The sequence below is a fragment of the Heloderma suspectum genome, chromosome 1 (assembly GCF_057233095.1).
Source record: "Heloderma suspectum isolate Gila_16-S chromosome 1, 16-S_ref, whole genome shotgun sequence".
Taxonomy (NCBI): domain Eukaryota; kingdom Metazoa; phylum Chordata; class Lepidosauria; order Squamata; family Helodermatidae; genus Heloderma; species Heloderma suspectum.
The window spans coordinates 315,552,649-315,575,886 of NC_139458.1; the positions used below are offsets into that span (position 1 = coordinate 315,552,649).

The 23,238-nt window shown below is 44.9% G+C and overlaps 1 protein-coding gene across 11 annotated transcripts in view; it reads right to left on the reverse strand.

Moving 5' to 3' along the window:
- ASCC3 (activating signal cointegrator 1 complex subunit 3) overlaps window positions 1–15,275 on the reverse strand; it is a 325,230-nt gene extending 309,955 nt beyond the window's left edge. For 6 of the 11 annotated variants that reach the window (XR_014786638.1, XR_014786639.1, XR_014786640.1 and 3 more), the window contains exons 1-3: window positions 15,025–15,083; window positions 3,842–3,992; window positions 557–707 (exon numbers count right to left, since the gene is read on the reverse strand). Coding sequence is in view for 7 of the 11 variants with exons in the window: in XM_084827180.1 (XP_084683306.1) it covers window positions 557–707; window positions 3,842–3,931 (241 nt within the window). In the remaining 4 variants the exon portion in view is untranslated. Of the gene's footprint in view, window positions 1–556; window positions 708–3,841; window positions 3,993–14,436; window positions 15,084–15,105 lie in introns of those variants that run through there. The other 5 variants (XM_084827185.1, XM_084827181.1, XM_084827183.1 and 2 more) reach the window with 4 other exon arrangements.
- Window positions 15,276–23,238: the final 7,963 nt, after the last annotated feature.

Sequence of the window (23,238 nt, forward strand, 5' to 3'; positions counted from 1 at the left end):
TCCCCTTATTGCCCTTACCACCATCGGAGCAGTGATAGCAGGGCAGCCATGGCAGCAGAGGTTTCCGCCACGTGTCAGGGGAGGGCCTCCGTAGGTGGCCTCCCTCTCCACCCACAGAGAGGGGAAGGTTCACAGTGTTCCACGGCCCCTGTAACAACACCCAGGGGCCACAGGATTACACCCTAACAAATTTATTATGTCATAAGCCTTTGTGGACTAGAATCCACGTGCATCTGCAGAAGCAGACTCTAGCACATGCAAGCTTATACTCTAATAATGTTATTTGTCTTTAAGGTGCCACAACACTCTTTGTTGCTGCTTTTTAAAAAGCATTTTTAAATGCACATATGCCAGGCTAGTACGCTTTGTGACCTTATTTGCAAGACTGACCTACCTTCAACATGCCATCACTATGCCACAAATACATGGGAAAATGGACTTGTTAAAAAAAAGAAAGAAAGAAAAGAGTACAGCTTTTAAATTCTGTTGACTTTTTTTGGCAACAATGTGGCTCAATTGTGTAGTATTATTAGGCCATTTCTAAATGACCACTTACCTATATGTTTGGCCGCTTGGAGTACTGTCTTTAAATCTCCTTGTAGAGATTGCTGGTTTTCCTTGGCTGAATTTTCATCAATAAATTTGACTATTTTCTTCCAGGTAAGACCAGAATTCAATAGCTGTCCTTGTAACTTGGATCGTTTATCCTGAGCACAAACATCAGAAGTAATCAGAAAAGTGTTTTCTCTGAACGGACCTTCCATACGATAAAAGAAAAGGAGCATGTGTTCACACACTTCCAAACTCTACTTACCATTGGTTATGTAACTGATTAGATCTGAAAACTCCAAATGCTAACATTTGCATACAAATACAAACAGTAATGACACCATTTGGAATGCTTACTTTAAGATGATGCCTAAGAATCCAGCAACAGAATTACATTCTTCACTTTTGTTTGACAAAGGGTTGTCAGCTCCAATCCAAAGCTCTATGCATGCTCCGATGCACACATAAAGAGCCCATATAATACATCTTCCCTGCCAACTTCAACGGGTGATGTAACTGACAACGAGAGAAACCTTTGCTCATGTGGAAAGTCTGTGCGCACATTGCAGCTCCTCAGTCAGACTGATGACCTTATGTACAACACATCCAGTCCATGTGCCTGGGCAAATTCAGGCTAGCCACTGAGTATACACTTGACAAATAAACAATCAATAGATATATGTTTTGAAAGTATCGTTATTGTATTAGCTAAAACATATTTGATTTACAACTAAGAAAGTAATGTATGAAGGGGCCTTTAAGCTCACTTGACCCTGCAACAAATTGCACTCATGTTCTTTATTCTTTACAAGGTATTCATGGAAATGTGTGCAGCAGGAGATATTCAATGTTGCTGATAAAAGGCATTGTTAAAAATACTAAATTGGTAGAGGGAGAAAATAAGAATTGGTTTTATATTTTATTTAACGTATTTTAATGACTTTTAATTTTTGTGAACCACCTAAAGAGCTTCAGCAATGGGGCGGTATAAAAATATAATGAATGAATGAAGAATTAAGGATAAATTTGCATTGCCTGCTACTACTAGCACTACACCTAATACAAATATCCCGAAATGGCATGAAGTCAGTACAATGTCTGTTACGTAGCATGCCACAGAGAAGACTTCTTACACCAGGCTTCCTCAACCTGGTGCCCTCTAAATCTTTTGAACGACAATTCCCAGCATTCCTGATAGGAGTTGACATCCAAAACATCTAGAGAGCACCAGGTTGGGGAAGGTTGCCTTACAGACTAAAGCTGGCCAGCTTATATCTTAAAACATGATATCAGTATTATAATTACAAGGCTTACGGGTGGACACAAATACAGTTGTCTGCAATTTGATCCATGCCCATCTGTTTCTGAACTCCAATGCATACCAACAAGTTTTATGAGTTATTAATAAACTTCTGTTGAAATATATCATCTCAAGAGATCTTCGGCCTACTTCTTGGCTTCCCCATCTCACCCTCCCCACAAACGCTCTTTGCTACGGGGAAAGGTGAAACACAACTGGCCACCCTGTACCAGATATTAATTGCATTTGAGGATTTCTCCCACACACACACCAATTATACGCTCCACGGGTGTTCTCACCATCTTTTTAAAAATTCTCCTTCCTTTGCCTCCACACCACCCTTCATTCCATTAGTCACCATCCTTCCTTAGAACCCTTGCCATTTTTCAAAAAGATGAAAAGAAATAGGCCATTAACATATACAGATGTCTCGACACTAGTCCAACCTTGTTATGGACCTTTCTACCTAGTGCTGTGCTGTGGGGTCACGAAGAGTCGGACACGACTTAACGACTGAACAACAACAGCCAGGAAGAATAAAGGGAAGTTGCAGTGGCAACTAGAAGAACTGTACATCCAGATTATTATTAAATATAACTAGTATTCCACCCCCTCTTTGACATCCATCAAGAGATTATTTAAGAAAAATGCATTAAAGTGCTGTACAGTATGTTCCTTCAATTTATGCTATATTAGCTGTTGCTGATGCTCGTTTCAGTGAATGGATTCTCTTTTAATGGTTCATTTAGTTGTGTAAGTGCACTACTTCAAATGACATGGAAAGAGAGGGCCAAATTACTCTTCTAGTTACAGTGATGAAAAAATGGAATAAAAGTAAACATCAGGAGAGTTACTTTGGGCTTATACCATCATGACAGAAATCAGGATCAGCCCCAAAGTGCTTGGGTATGTGTAGGCATAGACAGTATGTCAGTAACAAATTGCCAGATGCCAATTTGTTTCTTTTCAATTTACTTTGAAGGGAGATGTGATTGGCCTGCAATGACTAATCCTCCGCCCCCTAAGTTGCACCACTATTTCTGCTACTTCGTTTCAGAAGTGTCTGCTATTGGTTAAAAGTTCTGGCTTCTCTTTTTCAGGAGAGACTAGTGGCTCAATCTATATTAAAACAAAGCCAAAAATGATAGGATAGGAATCGTTTTCTCACAGATATCTCAAATCAGTAATTAGATCGAGTGTACAGTGAGGTGAAGGATTAACATACCAGTATCCCGATCTATAAGAGCAATTTGTGGTGAAGCAGAAGACAATATCACTCATGGGATATCGATAACGAAATAACTACTCCCGATGCCCAATTCTTTACAGATTACTGGCCAGACACTGGCAAACTATAAGCAGAAGCAACCCACAGGATGTCACCCTCAGGCATGTCCGTCGTTATCAGCAATGGGCAGTATCCAATGCTGCCCGTGCACTAGTGGGACTGACAGCTAGTGCAACGGGAAGCTAGCGAATCCTAAAGCAAACAGAAACAAGTGGAAACACCCATTTCTGGAATGGGTCAGATCAGCAGAACTCCACCACCAAAACCCATCATTTCTGCTCGTTTCCAGAGTTGCTTTAGGGAGTGCTACCTTCCTGTTGCACCAGCCGTGGATCCCACTGGCATAACAGATTATTGTATAAAACTGAGGGATTTTATTATATTTAGCAGAAGCGTCACAAAGAAACTAAAGAAATAAAAATAACAGAAACGGCGGGAGCACAGTTGCAGTATAGGTGAGTGCCCGATGTCAGTGGAAAAATATTGTATATTTCATTCATTTAACTAATTGCTGAAGCTGCGGAATGTATTGTAGCAAAACCTCTCTCAGAGCTCAAATCTCTCTTGTATGAGCTTTTCTTTTTAAAAAACAAAGACAATAACGTATACAAGAAATACATAGCCTGTGACAATGTTGTTGACGAAGTGATTGTATGTTTTAAGTAAATCAAGACATTAAAATATTTCCCCAATATTTAAATTACCGTTAAATCAGCAGTTTCTTCACTATAATCATCTTGTTTAGTGACATTTGAAAAGGAGCGCAGCGCTCCAGTTAGGCGAGGAAGAGCCATTTATTACCCATTCAGTGATCCATATGATGGGACATTAAATTCATCTCCAACATGTAAACTCCTAAAAAGAACAACAAAACCAAAATTAAGCTTTGCTAGTGCTTTAGAAACTTTTTAGGTTAAAGGTAAGTAAGGTAGGGATATTACTTTAACCGGTCAAACAACGCTAGGCTTTCCAAAGTGTAGCAATTTAAGACAACAACATCATCTTGAAATACTCACAGTTTGGATTCACCAGCTCAAACCCAACATCATTTTAATAATTTAGGGTGCAATCCTATCCAGATAGACGGCCACCTCCGAACTCGTAGGCGACTGCCTATCCAGTGCAGGGCAGGAGAAGGACGGAGGGGATCGTTCCCTCCGCCCTTCTCCTGCCCTGCATTTTCGGCTAGACAGCCGATTGTGGCTGTCTAGCTGTGGGAGGGTGGAGCAGGGGAGGATGCTGCTGTACAACTCATTGGATGTGTCATACAGGCATTTCCACCATCCCTGCCCTGGAATGCCCCCAGACACACCTCTTTTCGGCTGCTCCACACTCCTCTTGTGTGTGCAGAGAATGGGGCTGTTCCGCGCTGCCTCTGAGGCAGCGTAGAATTGGGGAAGGTCAGTTCCTGGAAAACAAGATATCCTATGGCCATCTAGCCGCTGTCTAGTGGCCATAGGATTGCTCCCTTAGGCACTTTGAGTTCCATTTTTTGGTAGATAGGCAGAGTGTAAATCAAATAAATAAGTAGCCAGCCAAGCTGCAAAAATATTCCAGATTTCTTAGGAATCAGGATCACATTCTTAGGTGTCTAGACAGTTTCCAGTACTGGCACAAACATCACTGTATGTATGCCAACATGAAGTGTTACAATAAAAACTTTTATTTAGCTACTATGACAGATACCTGCCTAGGTTATGGACAAATACAAAAGTTAAGCCTTGTCAGTAAAGGGCACTTGACCTGCTTCAGCTGTAATCATTCCTTGCAACAAGAATGCAGTATGGTAAACCCTGAGTTCATCCACTTGCTTCTTCCATCCCCCTTTATGCACAAGTGGAGGAAACTGCACACCAGGTGACAAAACGTAAAGCTTCCTTTATGGCTTGGAACAAGCTATAGTTTCCAGTTATGTCCAAATATGGGAAACTGTAGCAGACAAACCACATTAAGTTATAACAAACTAGGATCTAAAACAATAGCTTCATCCTGGTTTGTTATAACAATCCTATGCATGTTTAGACAGAAAAAAAGTCCTACAATTCCCAGCATGCCCCAACCAGCATGGCTGGAGGGATGCCTGGAGTTGTAGGACTTTCATGCATAGGATTGCATCCTAAAAGTGCTTTGTCAATGCGGTTTCCCATATTCAGACATAATGGGAAACTGTAGCTTGTTACAAGCCACAAAAGGAAGCTATAAACTTCTTCTTGCATGCAAACGAGGGGGGAGCGTGCGCATCCAAGGCTGGCCATAGTATTTTCTCATAATGGGAAACCATGTTTTTTCTGTGATGTGTGAACTAGATGTCTTACTTGCTTGCCTATTTGCGCATTCCCTTTGGTAGTTAACTTTGCGTGAATAATTGATGCTCTGCCACACAATAAGCTCCTTCAGCATAAGCAACAAATGTGAATGAAGTTCCTCTAAATAGCATAGCAGTTAAGTAACATGCGTGTTTAGACTCTACAATCCTGAACATTGGTATTTGAGAGCTGTTCTTGTCTTCCTCCTTGTGCACAAACAAGCTCCCAAACAACACTTAGAAAAATCTTCATCAGTCCATGTGAAACCAGAAGTCTGAAAGTAGAAGGGAAAGGCTGGAATATTAATGAACATCTAGAACAGTACTTCTTAACCAGTGCCAAAAGGCCCCCCGGAAAGAGGGAATCTCAGGGTTGCCTCTGAGCGCAGGGAGTGGCAGAGTAGTTCAGATTCTGAAGAAGAACCGCAAGACGTGGGGGAGAAAGTTTCCCAGGCTTGTCCAGGACCAGCTGGACAGAGGGGGCCCCTCTTCACACACACCCATGCCCGTGACAGACAGCGAACAGGGAGAGGCGGGGCTTGGAGAGCATGAACTCTTAGATGCCAGGCACAGACGCAGAGCCGAGAGAGATGGCAGGGGCGGAGCTTAGACGGTCTGCCCAATTGGCCCAGCGTGAACAGCTATGCTTAGAGGCCTCACGAGAAAGAGAGGGAGATCTCTCCCCAACCCCTTCAGTTAGGATAGTGAGGCCACCTTTTCTTCAAACTGTGGGCAACTTTCGCACCTTTCTTTTGAACTCCCTGAAGGCATTTCCTTTGTAGACTGTGAGTCACTGACAATTTGCATCTGCATGACCCATTGAAGTAATGGATTAAAAGCTGTGGATGGAAGCCTCTTGTCTGTGTTTTGATTTAGCTTTTGAAGTTCTGCAGGGGCAAAAGGAACCCTGACAGGGATCTACAAATCTTGGGAGGCATCCAGAACTTTGGAAGGGGCAGCACAAGGTCTCATTAAATTATGTCTGATATCTATGCATGAATCAAAAATATGCCTATATATCAGAATAAAGTTGCTTTGTCTGAAGTTCAGTTTTTTTTAATATCCTAATTTTTTTACTTGTGGCTTGGGAAGCCTTCAATGAACCACTCATCTCGAGGCGATTAGGGCAGTATCTAACAGCATCATTCCGCAAACTCAAATAGTGCTAGCAAAGCTCTGCTGAATGTTTCCATTGCGCAAATGTGATGTGCAACAGCTTGCAAAACCGCTTGCACAACTGCACTCACACAAAATGTAACATTAGCTGGATTTTCCTCTTGTGTATAGTCTGGAACCTAGTTTCAGCTAGCGCAACATCATTTGCACTAGCAGAGTGACACAGCTAGATACTGCCCATAGAGACCAAATTCATAGACAGTCTCAAAGATGAATAGGAGAAATGAAAACCTTTTCTTTCAAGATTCACAACAGAATTAGTGAGAATGACTCTGAAAGAACTACTGAGCCTTACTCTAAGATACACTGACTCAGTGTGCAGCTGCTGTGAAAGAGGAAAACTCCATGTTGGGGATCATTAGGAAAGGAATCTGCCAATATCATAATGCCTTTATACAAGACTATGGTGCATCTACTTGGAATGGTGTGTACAGTTCTGGTCACTGCACCTCAAAAAGGATATTGCAGAGCTGGATAAGGTACTGAAAAGGGCATCCAAAATGATCAAGGGGCTGAAGCAACTCCCCTATGAGGAAATGTTAAAATATCTGGGGCTTTTTCATTTAGAAAAATAGTGAGGATGGGAACATGATTGTGGTGTATAAAATTATGCACGGTGTGGAGAAAGTTATTCTCATAATACTAGAACCAAGGGTCATCCAGTGAAGCTGAACGGTGGGAGATTCAGGACAGAGAAAAGGAAGTTCTTCACACAGTGTATAGTTAAACTGTGGAATTCACTGCTGAAAAAAGTAGCGATGGCCACCAATTTGGGCGACTTTAAAAGGGGATTAGACAAATTCATGGACAATAAGGTTATCAATCACTATTAGTCCTGATGCCTATATATCACCTCCAGTTATCAGAGGAAGCATGCCTCTGAATACCAGCCACTGGAGAACATGAGCAGGAGAGTGATTATTTATTTTATTTATTTATTAATTAAATTTATTAATCGCCCATCTGACTGGTCACCCAGCCACTCTGGGCAATGTACAGCAATAAAAACAGTTTATACAATAAAATTCAACATTAAAAAACATCACATTTCTAAAATTACCAGAGCCCACCCCAAATGCCCGCCTGAACAACCATGTTTTTAATGAATGGCGGAAGCTCATTAAAGAGGGGGCATGGCGGAGTTCCATAGGGAGGGAGTTCCACCGAGTGGGGGCCACCACAGAGAAGGCCCTCTCCCTCATCCTCACCAGCCTACCTGACCTGGCTGATGGGACAGAGAGAAGGCCATCCAAGGCTGATCTTGTTCAGCGGCCTATCTGGTGTTGCTGGAGGTGCTCCTTGAGATAGGCTGGGCCGGAACCATACAGGGTTTTAAAGGTCAAAATCAACACCTTGAATTTGGCCCGGAAAACCACTGGTAGCCAGTGCAGCTCCTTCAGCACTGGAGTGATGTGATCTGATCTCACCGGCAGCTGCCTTTAATCAGGCGAGCCGCCGCGTTCTGTACCAGCTGCAGCTTCCGAACTGTCTTCAAGGGTAACCCCACATAGAGCGCATTACAGTAGTCTAAACGAGAGCAGACCAGGGCATGTACTACCGATGGGAGCACATGGTCGGGAAGGTAGGGGCGCAGCCACCATATCAGATGGAGTTGGTACAGCGCTGTCCGGCTCACAGCTGACACCTGAGCCTCCATGGACAGCTGGGAGTCTAAGATGACCCTCAAGCTGCGGACCTGGTCTTTCAAGGGTAACCATATCCCATTCAACACCAGGTCAACATCCCCCAACCTCCTCTTCTCTCCCACCAAAAGTACGTCGGTCTTGTCAGGGTTCAGCTTCAGCTTGTTCCTCCCGATCCAACCACTCACCGTCTCCAGACGGGACAGGGATTCTACGGCCAACCTTGGTGAAGATTTAAATGAGACGTAGAGCTGCGTGTCATCCACATATTGATGACACCGCACCCCAAACCTCCTGATAGCCCCCAGTGGCTTCACAAAGATGTTAAATAACATCAGGGAGAGGATGGAACCCTGTGGCACCCCACAAGTAAGTGGCCACGGGTCCGAAACCTCCTCTCCCAGTGCTACCCTCTGGTACCTGCCGGAGAGGAAGGACTGGAACCACCGTAATACGGTGTCTCCAATGCCCAACCCCTCCAGTCGGTCCAGGAGGATACCGTGGTCAACAGTATCGAAAGCCGCTGAGAGGTCGAGGAGAACAAGGAAGGAGCACTGCACCCCTATCCAGAGCCCTCCTCATATCATCCACCAAGGCGACCAAGGCCATTTCTGTCCCACACCCAGGCCTGAAGCCCAACTGAAATGGATCTAGATAATCGGCTTCTTCCAAGTGTGCCTTCAACTGCATCGCCACCCCCCGCTCAATCATCTTGCCCAAAAAAGGCAGATTTGAGACTGGGCGAAAGTTGTTCAGAACTCGGAGATCCAAGGAGGGCTTTTTAAAAAGCGGTCTTATCACTGCCTCCTTGAGGGCTGATGGTATCTCTCCCACCTCAAGGGAGGTGTTCATCACCACCTTGATCCCCTCGCCCAGCCTCTCTCTGCAGCTCATAATGAGCCAAGATGGGCAAGGATCAAGTAAGCAGGTGGTCGGCCTTACAGATGAAAGCACCTTGTCCATTTTATCAGAAGGAAGAAGCTGGAACTGATCCCACAAAACCAGTGTGCCACAGACCACCTCCTGCTCACTAACTGTATCCACAGCACACGGAATAACACTCCTAATCCGATCAATTTTATCTGCAAAGGAAGGCCTCACAGGAGGCCTTAGAATGCTCCAGCGGCAGTGTTCTTTCGCTCACATAAATAATTTCCAAGTAGGAATTTGGGGGCTTCCCATAGGCATCTAGTTGGCCACTACGGGAACAGAATGCTGGACTAGGCAGGACTTTGGTCTGATCAAGCACAGCTCTTATGTTCTAGAAATGATTCTGTGTACAAGAACACTTAGGATAGGATCCAACACTGCCCTACTGCTGGTGGCAAGCACCACTGGTTCCCGGTACGCGCGTGGCCAGCCCTGGCAACAGCAGAGCACAAGCAGCCCCCCCTACTACTGGCAGCAGCAATGTACTGCTTCCGGAGGCAAGCCCCCAAATGACCAGAAACAGAAGTTTCTGGAAGGGGAGGTCCCCAGCGGGAGGGCACCTTTGGATCTAAACCTTAATTCCAACAAGTCAGTGCAGTTTTACAGCCCAAACTGTACGAACTTAGGGGCAAGTATATTCAAAGGGGAAAACTGTTCTACAAGAATAAAAATGGCAACTACAGTGGAAGCAGCGCTTGTTAGCTAACGGTGCAATCCTGTACACATCTACCTAGGGGTAAATCCCACTGAATCCAATGACATGTATAGGATTACACTGCTAGCCCTAGACCTAGCAGTCACGAACATTATCAAAATGATGTTACTTTATCAGATAAAATATGATTACAATATACATGCCATTATAAAAACATTCTAAAAAGAAATGCTTCTTTGCATGATTTAACAGGTGAATCACATATTCATTGAGTAGATAGGAAATATTAGCAATTTTATGGTGCAGCAGTAGCTAGGTCATGTTGTGCCAAGAACTGAATGGATTTCCTTAGGCTGAAATCCTATACACACTTACCTGAGAGGAAGCCCTATTAAACTGAATAGAGCTTAGTTCTGAGTAGACATGCACAGGATTGCACTGTTGACATATGGTTTATTATTTCAGAATCATAGAAGTACCACAGATATGTACAGAGATTATTTACAATACCACCTGCATTTTTGACAGGAGAAAGGTCGCAACTGATGCCACACTAAGACTCACATTTCAAAACTGTAATTCATGATTTCACACTCAGTCTATAATTAATGCATTCTCTCTCCTAAAATAAGAAACTGAATGGGAATAACAGCCTTAGATAATTCAGCATAGAAGATTCCAAAGTCTGACATCACAAAGTACTCAATACCCTGTGCAGTACTTGGCAACAACTTAAAGGAAGAGAGACTTTATTTTAAAAAGGACATATTGTAGTACATTAATCTCTCATTTAAAAACAAAATGAAGAGTAGATGGAAAAAGGCGATGGCCCAGGCACAAATGATGGCACCCCGGAAACTGCAGTTTGTACGTTGGAATCTAGGCTAAGGAATGTACACTCCCCACCTTCTCTGGTGCAAATTTCCCCATTCCTTTCCATAATTCAGCTTTCTAGCTACACCCATACTAACCATGGTTAACACTAATCACGCTGCCCATTAACCAGGGTTGGCAAACATGCTTCAACACCTGGTTTAATTTGTTTGAGTTACACAGAGTACTCTTTGGGGCAGATAATATTGAACAATGATTATGACTAAAGAGGGAATGGAGAATTTGTGCCAGATGTGGAAGGAGGGAGGTACATTTCCAATTTGCAGGAAGCCAACATTTCACCTCCACTGGGCCAATGATTGAAAGGAAATGTCAATGATTTAAGACTTTATATGCACAACTATGCAAGAATCTACATTAACATAACCTTATTACATTAGAAACAACACTCTGCAAGCTGTTTTACTGGGTAAAAACTGGATTTCTGGCTACTCATTACATTTTCCATCATATAACCTTCTCAACTTTAATCCAGTGCCTGTAGCAGTAGTTACTCATGGTAACAGGTAGACACTATTTTATGCTTACTTATAAATGGCTGCTAATCCTGACACTAATTAAACAGTCTGCACAAAATGACCATCACTATCAAGTTAAAGCAGAGATCTGGATTTACTTGTGCCAACTTAGATGCAATGGCTTCATTAGTAATGCCAGCAGAAGTTGGAATAAGATGGCTCCACCATGTTTGCAGCGCTCGCATGTGTACTGAGCTTGGATGTCTATCTGACAAATTTCATAATGCGAGATTGGTAACAAGCACCTAAAAATGCTGGAATGCCCATGTGACGCACCCTAGCGTTGTCACACAGCCACTCCAGGAAGTGCCTTTCCTGGCTGAAACACTGTTTCAGAACACAACCACATTGCTACAAGCACAAAAGGAGATTTTCTAAGGGTGAACTCGGAGGCAACCACCTATCCAATGCAGGGCAGGAGCCGCGAAGAGGGGATCTTCCCCTCCGCGCTTCAGCCGCCCTGCACTCGTACCTAGACAGCCGATTTCAGCTGTCTAGCTGCAGGAAGTCAGATGCCGGATGACACATAGGAAGCATCAGAACAGCATTTCTGCCCTCCCTGCCCTGGCCCAGCCCCAGGAACACCCTGTTTTCGCTGCTCCACACTCCTCTTACAAGCGCGGAGCGCAGGGCAGATCCGCGCTGCCTATGAGGCAGCACAGGAGTAGGGTGGAGGTCAGTTCTCAGGGAAGCGGTCATAGGATTGTGCCCTAAAGCTCTTAATACTTCAGAAAACATCCTTTCATGCTTCCTGTAGCACAGTTGTTTCAGCCCAGCAGGCACTTCCTGGAATGGTCATGTGACCACACCAGGGTGCATCACATGGGGTGGTCACATGGGCATTCCAGGACGTGACTGCTGGGCTGAAATGCTATCTCTGAAGAGCCACACTCGCACATGGCGTTTTAAGGAAGAGGAGGTCAGGAGGGGAGTGATGCAGGCTGAGGTGGTTGGCTGATGGGCAAGGAGGAGACCTGTGCTTCTGTAGTAGTTTGTACATACAAAGCAAGAACTCAAAATAAAGAAAGCTTTCATCTGAGATTGGACAGAAGAATTCAGAACCTGGCAAGCAAATTATGATTTCTGTTGCAGGAAGTTCGCACATCACTAGCCTGCATTCAGGCATTGCACTGAATTATGATTCAGCAAAATGTAAACGAGCTCCTGGACTCACGTTTCCCCACTCTCCTCGCCTCCATGTGGCCAGAAGGAGTTTGAAAGCTTTCACTTCCATTTTCGGTTAACAAACAAGCCAGCTTTGAACCACAGTTTTTGAAGCTGGCTTGTTCTAACTAACTATAGTTAAGACTAACCACAGGTCCAGACAATACAGGGATCTGTGGTTAACAACACAGCCAGGAGGAGGAGGGGAGGAGAGAGCACACAGGCCCACAAAGCTAAGATAATTCACATTTTGCTCAACCATAGTTTAGCATGATGTCCATACAGAGACAATGGCACAAAGAAGGCTTCAGAAGCAGCATGCCTATGTACACCAGTTGTTGGGGAACATGGGCGGGAGGGTGCTGTTGCACTCGTGTCCTGCTTGTGTTTTCCTATGCTGGACTAGATGGACCCTTGGTCTGATCCAGCATGGCTTTTCTTATGTTCTTAAATCCAACAGAGGATCCTGCTGGCAGAAAGAGGAGGGCAATCTTCACTGTTTCCACCCTCCCCCTGCATACCCCATACTGTTCCAGAGGGTCCTCCAACCCTTCAGAGGAAATTGCGGGTTAGAAGGGGCTGTAGCGGGAAGGGGAATCAGCAAAAGACACCCCTTCTCTGGCTGGCAAGAGCATCACATGAGCAAAACTCTGTTCACAGTGTGCTCCCGCCAGTGGGGTCAAACTCTAGCCAATGCCTTTTTCTTTAAAACTTTAGAAATCTCGGAAACTTTAGGTCGAATGGAAGACTTTAGTAACAGGCAAAATGCAAGACTGAAAACCTTCCTACATAAGCCAAGTGAGCAGGGACCAAGCCCAGCTTCATACCACTACCACAACAGAAAAGCATAGCGTGGCCAAGGAGCTGTGCTCTGGCATCTCTAGAAACTGCAATAAAGAGATGGTAGTGGAACCTTACATGGACACACCCACGCCCAGCCACCACCAAGCTTCCAGGTTCCTGCCTACTCTCTCCTAGGCATCTCAACGGCATGCAAGGGAACTACCGCTTCTTTCTCTTTTGCCACTGCAGCCACAGAGGAGCACAAACCCTCTTAGTTATTGCTAAAGACTGAAGAGCTTTTCTCTGGCTCTCTTATGGCTCTGGTTCGTGCAGTATTGGATCACATACTTGCAACCAAGTCAAGACCTAGAGGAAGAGACTCGTGATGCCAACTGGATAAAGGATAGCTACTTTTACTCAGTTATCATGAATCTGAATTAAATGGGAATAGAACAGAGACAAGATTATTTCTTCCAAATATCCACAAGAAGCTACTCTGGGCCTCTCAGAGGCAGTCTGATTTAAAGAGATACCAGGTTCAAATACCCAATCTTTCCTGCATGTGTGGAGATAGTCAAGCTGTCATGGTTCTTCACTAGTGAGAGAGGGCATGCACACTTATTTGGGAGTAAGGCCCATTGACAAAACTGGGTCTTACTTTTAAATTAATATGAATAGCACTGGGCTGCTTGGCTGTGGTTCTAACAAAGAGCAATATGTCGCTTTGCCATCAGTAGAACATGAACAGGGCTGAGCTATAAGGCTGCAATCCAAGCAACAACTGTTATATAAGAAGAGCTGTGCCAGATGAGAGCAAAGTCCATCTAGTCCAGTGTTCTGTTCACATGGTGGCCAACCATCTGACCACGGGAAATCCAGAAGTAGGACATGAGTGCAACAGCGGCCTCCCGATCATGCTCCGCACAACTGGTGTGCATAGGCATACCGTCTCAGATACTGGAGGTAGCATACAGCCATCAGAACCAGTAGCCATTGATAGCCTTCACCTCCAAGAATTTCTCTGAACCCCTTTTAAAGCGATCTGAACTTGGAGACTTCAGGCATTCCTACACCAGCCTAAAATCCTGCATTTAAAATGGGGCCTTCTGCTTCCGTTTTAAATGCAGCATCACCACTGACTCCCTTTACATGCGGTTCCTCCAACCTTCTCCCCATATCTGAGTCTTCCATTAGCTTTCATTGACCTCACTCCTCTTCTTGACACTCTTACCCTTTTCACGGAGGAAACTGAAGCGGAACACAACGGGGTAACTTGACAGCTCATTATCTGCGATCTATTTAAAAACGGAACAGAGGGCATTTAGTGCAGGAGGGTCACACCGTCATGTAAAGAGCCCGCAAACTTCCGTGAAGGAGCCACCTCAATCGCAGGATAAATGCTCCGTGTGATGAAGCCCTTCACTACACGTTGTGGTAGGGAGTTATTGTGGTTGCGTCAGAGTAAGTCCCACTGAAGTCACGGAGAGTCACTCAAGGCAAGGGTAAACATGCAGATAGGATCCAAAGCACGCTTCCCGCATAAGAGCGGGCTGCAGGGGGTAATAATGAAGAAAAGCCAAGACTGCCTGGTGACAAGGGGAAGGCCGGACGCTCCCTCTCTCTGACTGCGATCCAAGGTACGTTTAACTGGGAGGAAGCCTCAGTGAACTCAGTGGTGGTGGTGGGGGGGGGGGTCAGAGGACCTCACCGTCTCCCTCCCCATCCAAGCCTCCACCCAGAGATCAGGATCCCGCAGGGCATCCCGGCACAGATACCAGACAACGGGAGCAGGACCCAGATCTCCGGCTCCTCCACTTACCTCCCCGGCTGCTCCGCTGACTGGCCACGCCGACTCCTCGCTATCCCCGCCCCCCCCCCTTCGCGGGAGGTCGTGTCTTACTATTTCGACCGAGCCGCTTCCGGGTTCCTCTGCTTGCGCAAGCGCGCTCCTCCTCCTCTTCCGCTGGTTTTGCCGGCTGAGCCGCGCGGGCGGCGCCGAGGAGGCCTTGGAACGTGGGTGACGTCTCAGCGTTCCAAGCGCGACGCCGGCGAATGAGCGCTCCTCGTTGTGGAGCGCCCCGCCGCTGCGGCCCCTCCCTCTCCCCCTTGGAGGATGCCGACTTTCTCTTTCGTTTCCCGGAGTGTTCTGTTTGGGAAAGGCCATAGACTCAATCATACTGTTGAGTGACAACTCTGGGGTCTGCAGGAGGGGCTTCCGGGTTACCTTAGAGTTCATGTTCTCCCCGTAGCTTGCGGGGTGAAAGGGGCCGCTGCCTATAAGAAAGAATGGAGCAATGCTGCAGGGTTATAGCGTAGCTGTGATTCGGCAGCGCCATGTCCTGACGGGAGAAGAGCGCTGCTGCAGGATCAGACCAGGGTCAGTCGAGCATCCTGATTCCTGCAGTGGACCTCCGGATGCCAGCGGGAAAAGCCCACAAGCAGAACTAGGAAGGCAACAACAGATTTTCCTCTCCAGCACTCAGGTTGCAATCCTATACACTCTTCCCCGGGAGTAAGCCCCACTGAAGCCAGCGGGACTTACTTCTGAGTAGACACGCATCGGATTGCACTGTCAGTGGCATGCTGCGTCTGAAACTGGAGATGCCATTTAAGGTGTAATCCTATGCATGTTTAGACAGAAAAAAAAAAGTCCTACAGCTCCCAGCATTCCCCAGTCAGCTGGCTGCCTGGAGAATGCTGGCAATTGTAAGACTTTGTTCTGCCTAAACATGCATAGGATTGCCACCTTAGTTGTTGTGGCTAAGAGAGCAGTGCATAGGCCTGTCCTCCATTAACTGCTGTAATCAACTTTCAAAGCTATCTAAGCCAGTGGCTTTAAGCACACCTGGAGTCAGTAAATCCCATAAATTGATTATGAATTATGTGAACAACTATTTTATTTTGTCTGTCTGGAATCTACAACCAAACAGTTCCACTGGGTGATCCCAAGTTTCAGTATTATGGAGGAGGAGTGTATCTGCCTCCACAAGGTAAAAACAAAGACAGGAGCTATTTCTGACTCAGATTTATTTTGTGTGGAAAAACATCTGGATTAATTTCCTTTTAGTTGTAAAACATTTTAATGCACTGCAAATACAGTTCATACTCTTGAGTTGGCTTTTCTCAACTGTCATATAGGAGCAGTTGCCATCAGGCTGCAGCAGGAGGAGAGATGTAAAACAGGGCCACTCCATCAGCTCTGTCAAGAGACCAACTCCTTTTGGCTCTTTCTCTCCCAGCTGTTTGTTAGAAGAACTCTGCAATTATTATTTATGCTTTAAATAAAAGATCAATAGTGTTTATTCCTATGTTGCAAGGTGAGATTGGGGTGAGCTGAGAGATAACAGTTGTAATGTAGTACAGTGTTAATATGGCAGGTGAAGCCATATTAACACTGGCTTCACTTTATCCACTGTTATGACTGTAGGACCCCTTCATGGATCACTGCCTTGTTGTGGTGAAGGGGATTGCGTAACTCAGTGAAGCCATAAACTATGCCGTGCAGGGCCACCCATGACAGACAGGTCATGGCAGAGAGTTCTGACAAAATGTGGTCCACTGGAGAAGGAAATAGCAACCCACTCCAGTATTCTTGCCAAGAAAACCCCATGGAACGTTTCACAAGGCTAAAAGAGAGGAGGCCGGAAGATGAGCCCCTCAGGTCGGAAGGTGTCCAATATACTACTGGGGAAGAGCAGAGGGTATTTCCAAGTAGCGCCAGAAAGAGTGAAGCGGCTGGGCCAAAGCCGAAAGGACACTCAGCTGTGGATGTGTCTGGTGGTGAAAAGAAAATCCGATGCTGTAAAGAACAATATTGTTTCGGAACCTGGAATGTCAGATCAATGAATCAAGGTAAGCTGGAGGTGGTCAAACATGAGATGGCAAGATTGAACATAGACATCTTGGGAATCAGCGAACTAAAACGGACAGGCATGGGCGAACTTAATTCAGGTGACCATCATATCTACTACTGTGGGCAAGAATCCCTTAGAAGAAATGGAGTAGCACTCATAGTCAACAAAAGGGTGGGAAAAGCAGTACTGGGGTACAATCTCAAAAACGATAGAATGATCTCAGTACGAATCCAAGGCAAACCATTCAACATCACAGTAATTCAAGTCTGTGCCCCAACCACTGAGGCCGAAGAAGCTGAGGTTGATCGGTTCTATGAAGACCTACAACACCTTCTAGAACTAACACCAAAAAAAGATGTCCTCTTCATCATAGGGGATTGGAATGCTAAAGTAGGAAGTCAACAAATAACTGGGCTAACAGGCAAGCATGGCCTTGGTGTACAAAATGAAGCAGGACAAAGGCTAATCGAGTTTTGCCAAGAGAACACGCTGATCATAGCAAACACTCTTTTCCAACAGCACAAGAGGCAACTCTACGCATGGACATCACCAGATGGTCAATATCGAAATCAGATTGATTATGTCCTTTGCAGCCAAAGATGGTGAAGCTCTATACAGTCAGTAAAAACAAGACCTGGAGCTGACTGTGGCTCAGATCATGAGCTTCTTGTTGCAAAATTTTGGCTGAAATTGAAGAACGTAGGGAAAACCACTAAACCATTCAGGTATGACCTACATCATATCCTTTATGAATATACAGAGGAGGTGAGGAATAGATTTAAGGGATTAGACCTGATAGACAGAGTGCCTGAGGAACTATGGACGGAGGTCCGTAACATTGTTCAGGAGGCAGCAACGAAATCCATCCCAAAGAAAAAGAAATGCAACAAAGCCAAGTGGCTGTCTGATGAGGCTTTACAAGTAGCTGAGGAAAGAAGGGAAGCGAAAAGCAAGGGAGAAAGGGGAAGATATATCCAACTGAATGCAGAGTTCCAGAGAATAGCAAGGAGAGACAAGAAGGCCTTCTTAAGTGAACAATGCAAAGAAATCAAGGAAAACAACAGAATGGGAAAGACTAGAGATCTCTTCAAGAAAATCGGAGATCTCAAGGGAACGTTTTGTGCAAAGACGGGCATGATAAAGGACAAAGAAGGTAGGGACCTAACAGAAGCAGATGAGATTAAGAAGAGGTGGCAAGAATACACAGAAGAACTATACAGGAAAGATCTTAATGTCCCTGATAGCCACGATAGTGCGGTCACTGAACTTGAGCCGGACATCCTAGAGAGTGAAGTCAAGTGGGCCTTAGAAAACATTACTAACAACAAAGCTAGTGGAGATGACAGTATTCCAGCTGAGCTATTCAAAATCCTGAACGATGATGCTGTTAAAGTGCTGCACTCAATATGCCAACAAATTTGGAACACTCAACAGTGGCCACAAGACTGGAAAAGGTCAGTTTACATTCCAGTTCCAAAGAAGGGCAATGCCAAAGAGTGTTCAAACTACCGTACAATTGCGCTCATTTCACATGCCAGCAAGGTTATGCTCAAAATCCTACAAGCTAGGCTTCAGCAGTATGCAAACCGAGAACTACCGGAAGTACAAGCTGGGTTCCGAAGAGGCAGAGGAACTAGAGATCAAATCGCCAACATTCGCTGGATCATGGAGAAAGCCAGAGAATTCCAGAAAAACGTCTATTTCTGCTTCATTGACTATGCTAAAGCCTTTGATTGTGTGGATCACAACAAACTGTGGCAAATTCTGAAAGAGATGGGGGTACCAGACCACCTTACCTGTCTCCTGAGAAACCTGTATGAGGGTCAAGATGCAACAGTAAGAACCAGACATGGAAAAACCGATTGGTCCAAAATTGGGAAAGGAGTATGACAAGGCTGCATATTGTCGCCCTGCTTATTTAACATATATGCAGAGTACATCATGAGAAACGCGGGGTTGGATGAATTAAGATTGCCAGGAGAATTATCAACCTCAGATACGCAGACGATACCACCCTAATGGCAGAAAGCGAAGAGGATCTAAAGAGCCTCTTGTTGCGGGTGAAAGAGGAGAGTGCAAAAGCTGGTTTGAAACTCAACATTAAAAAAACTAAGATCATGGATTCTGGCCCCATCACTTCCTGGCATATAGAAGGGGAAGAAATGGAAGCAGCGACAAATTTTATTTTCTTGGGCTCCAAGATCACCACAGACGGTGACTGTAGCCATGAAATTAAAAGACGCTTGCTCCTTGGGAGGAAAGCTATGGCAAACCTAGACAGCATAGTAAGAAGCAGAGACATCACCTTGCCGACAAAGGTCTGTCTAATCAAAGCTATGGTTTTCCCAGTGGTAATGTATGGCTGTGAGAGCTGGACTATAAGGAAGGCTGAGCACCGAAGAATTGATGCTTTCGAACTGTGGTGCTGGAGAAGACTCTTACGAGTCCCCTGGACTGCAAGGAGGTCAAATCAGTCCATCCTAAAGGAAATCAACCCTGAGTGCTCACTGGAAGGACAGATACTGAAGCTGAAGCTCAAATATTTTGGCCACCTAATGCGAAGAGAAAATTCCCTGGAAAAGACCCTGATGCTGGGAAAGACTGAAGGCAAAAGGAGAAGGGGACAGCAGAGGATGAGATGGCTAGATAGCATCACTGATGCAATGAATATGAACTTGAGCACTCTACGGGAGAGAGTGGAGGACAGGAAGGCCTAGTGTGCTATGATCCATGGGCCACGAAGAGTCGGACACGACTTAATGACTGAACAACAACAACAACATGAATGTAGGACTATCAAAACCATTGTAGTCATTCTTCAGTTGGGGTTGTTATATACTCATTAAAATGCTGTAGCGAAAATCATTAGGAACACACACACACTGCTTTATTTTGGTGGCTGTTTTGGATTTCTGTATATAAAATAATCATACAAAATTAATCTTTGGGTGCTGCAAAGGTAAATTTACAGATGCTTGCCCCCTCAAGCTCTCCCCCAGTCTCTTGAATTAAGTTATCTTGTATTCTATTTGCTTTCATGCAGACGTACTGTGCTTTTACCCCTCTCACAGTAGGTGGGTTCACATGATCATGGAAGAAAAATAAGCCACAGTGGCTCATTTTCCCTCCCCGTGCATGCAAGCCACCTAATTAACATAATTACCCTCGCTGGGTGCAGGTTGTCATGATGTTTGAACCTGGCAAGGGTCAGCGGCTGGGGTGGTTTACAAACCACCCTGAGAACCTAAAATAAGCTATGTGTTTCTGGGTGGTTTGCAAACCACTCCAGCCAGCCACCCTTGCCGGGGTGGCTTATTTTCCCAAAGATTCCAAATCAAACAAGAAACTAGAGGAGGTGCAGGACTCTAATCTTTCTGTCTCTAAGATAGCTTTCACCAACCTGGTGCTCTCCAGAAGTTTTGGATTTTAACTCTCATCAGCCCCAGCCAGCAAAGCCAATCGTCAGGAATGCTGGGACTTGTTGTTCAAAACATGTGGAGGTCACCAGGTTGGGGAAAACTGCTCTAAGAGGAATATCTCTCCGCACTTCCTACCCTTTAGTTTAATCATCTGTAGAAAAAAAAATACTATTGGCAAATACGGCACTTTGGCTGTATTTGTAAATTCATGATAGATGAATGCCCACTATGGATATCAAAATACTAATACCTTTTGGGACATGCTACAGATTTTAATCGAAAATCAGTGGGACCTATGGATTGTGCTGTACGCAGGGGTACATATTTTATGGGGTACAATCCAAAATAAATTAATTTTGTTAGAAATAAATGCTTGAAATAGGGTGGAATGTCATCCCAATACTTTTACGACAGACCTATGCCCATCCCACTGCTTTCCAGGTGGACAGAATTGAGTGTAGGCTAGCCAAACCTTTTTCTCCAGCTTTGAAAAACCAGCCCACTTCCTTTTTTCTCTCACTTCAGGCACTGGCTAAAATACCACTGAAATCAGTGGCAATTAAGAGAAAAACTGCATATTTAGATTTTCAATGGCACTTGGGAGTAAGTGCCACTGAAATCCAGAGACTTCAGTATAAACATGTAAAGGATCTGTGGAGCTTTTGTATTCCTCGTTTCAAATTACTATTTGCTAGAAGTCATTCAGTGTATAAACAAGATTTTGTAATGGGGATGCTATCAAGTGAAAAGTTGGTGGCCATGTTTAGTGGCTTGCTTGATGTTTGTAGGTGGCCACTAGCTACTGGGCACCTGCTTAGCGAGGGGCTGAAGGAAACTTGCAGTTGGAAAGGAGAAAAGGAGTCCCACGTTTTTGCAGCTGACTAGTAAGAACAGGAAGGGATAAAGCATGCTGTTGCTTTGGGGAACTGATGCTGCTTTAAACAGACAACTGAGTACAATGTGTGTGTATTAGTAAATAAACAGGTATTTTAAAAGCCCACAAGTCTCCAATATATATTAAAAGGCAGTTTCAAAACATCCTGCTACCTGGATAAGTGAGAAGAACTAGAAGATATTTGGGATGGTTTACAAAGAAGGAAGAAGCAAATGCTTATGCTTGCAAATCAACAACATTGTGTAAGAACATTTACAAAAAAATGGCGGGGGGCAAAGATCCATCTAGTCTAGCATTTCCCACAGTGGCCAACCAGATGCCTCTGGAAAGCCCACAAATAGCATGAAGGCAATACCCCTCACCTATTGTTGCTCCCCAATATCCCCAAAGGCATACTGCTGCTGAACCTGGAAGTTACATGTAGAGCTTCTCTACACGAGACTTTTATCATGCACTCATGATTAGTCACTCATGGAAGTTTTCAGGTCCTTTACATGACATCAATCTCCAGGGCCTCTCCCGCCCTTTGTGGCCAATACTGTGGCCTTTCCCTTATCAGGGAAAATGGGGTATTAAATCTGGGAAGTGTGATAGTGCTGCATGTAAAGTGCACAATTTTAGTGGCTGTTTAATGAAACATGCAGAACTTGCAGAAAAACGAAATCCTGGGGAAAAAACAAAGGGAACCATGTGTAAAGAAGCCAATCTTGGTTCTGCAAAGAATCTGGAAACAGAAGCCCCAGTAAAGCTGCAGGATAAAAGCCTCATAGCCATTGTGGAGTACATGGAGATCATCATGCACCTCAGCACATGCACAGTCTGCTGTTCTCTGCGAGGATGTGAGGAGCAGATCTTAAAGTTAAATCCCAAGATTTAATTAGTTTCAGTTAATTAGTCTTTTGGGATAATGTTGGTCTTTTTACCTAAAGGCAGAGATTTGGTTCTCTTGGCCTGCCCTTCTCTGTTACTACTATAGATAATCAATGAGTCTTTTCCATTGCTGTGCTCCTCCAAAACTCAATACAAAGTAAATCCTTAAGGGCACAGTCCTATGGGTTGCACCCCCATGAAACGGAAGCCTCTGAACTTAGAGGCTTCCGAATATCCAGTGCACTGCCAGGCTGCTGCCAGCAAGGCAGAAGGAGCAACAGGCAATTTTTGCCTCTCTGTCCTCCTTTTTTTTTCTTTTTCCTCTAGACTGGCCACTGAGCCCATCTACCAGAGGCATGATGGCAGGGGCAGTGCCGGGGCTGGGGGCCATAGAATTTCTATGGAGGCCATAGAGTTTCTCATATCCTGGCCTCTCCCCTCCCTGTGCACTGGAACACCCCCTTTCTGACCTCTATGAAGTGGAGGCTGGTAGCTCTTATTTCAGTGGGGCAGTAAATCCACTCTGGGTTTCAGTCAGCACTCTAAAGGAGCTATCCAAGGTGCTGAACCCATTTTATGCATAATGTTCTGCACTTTAGATAGCTCCTTTAGAGTTCTGACTGAAACCCAGAGTGGATTCACCACCCCACTGAAATAGGAGACACCAGCCTCCCCTGCCTCTATGAGGTTTTCTGAGGATGCTTTTGCAACCCCAGAAAGCAGCCAGCACAGTTCTTTCTGTGGCATCTGCAAGGGGGCAGAGGAAGGAATCTGATTTTGGAACCCCCCTCCCTAAGTCTTTGTAGTGACTACAGCTTTGGGAAGAGGACTCCAAAATGTTCTCTGGTGTCTGGGGCACTCTCCAGGGACCTCAAAAAGGTGGACTTTTTATAGCCGGCAAACCTACCAACAAGCATCCCTAAAGCATTTAACCACTTTTAATCCTAAAAGTGGTTAAATGAAAGTATTTTGCCATCCAACATTTCACAGATGAA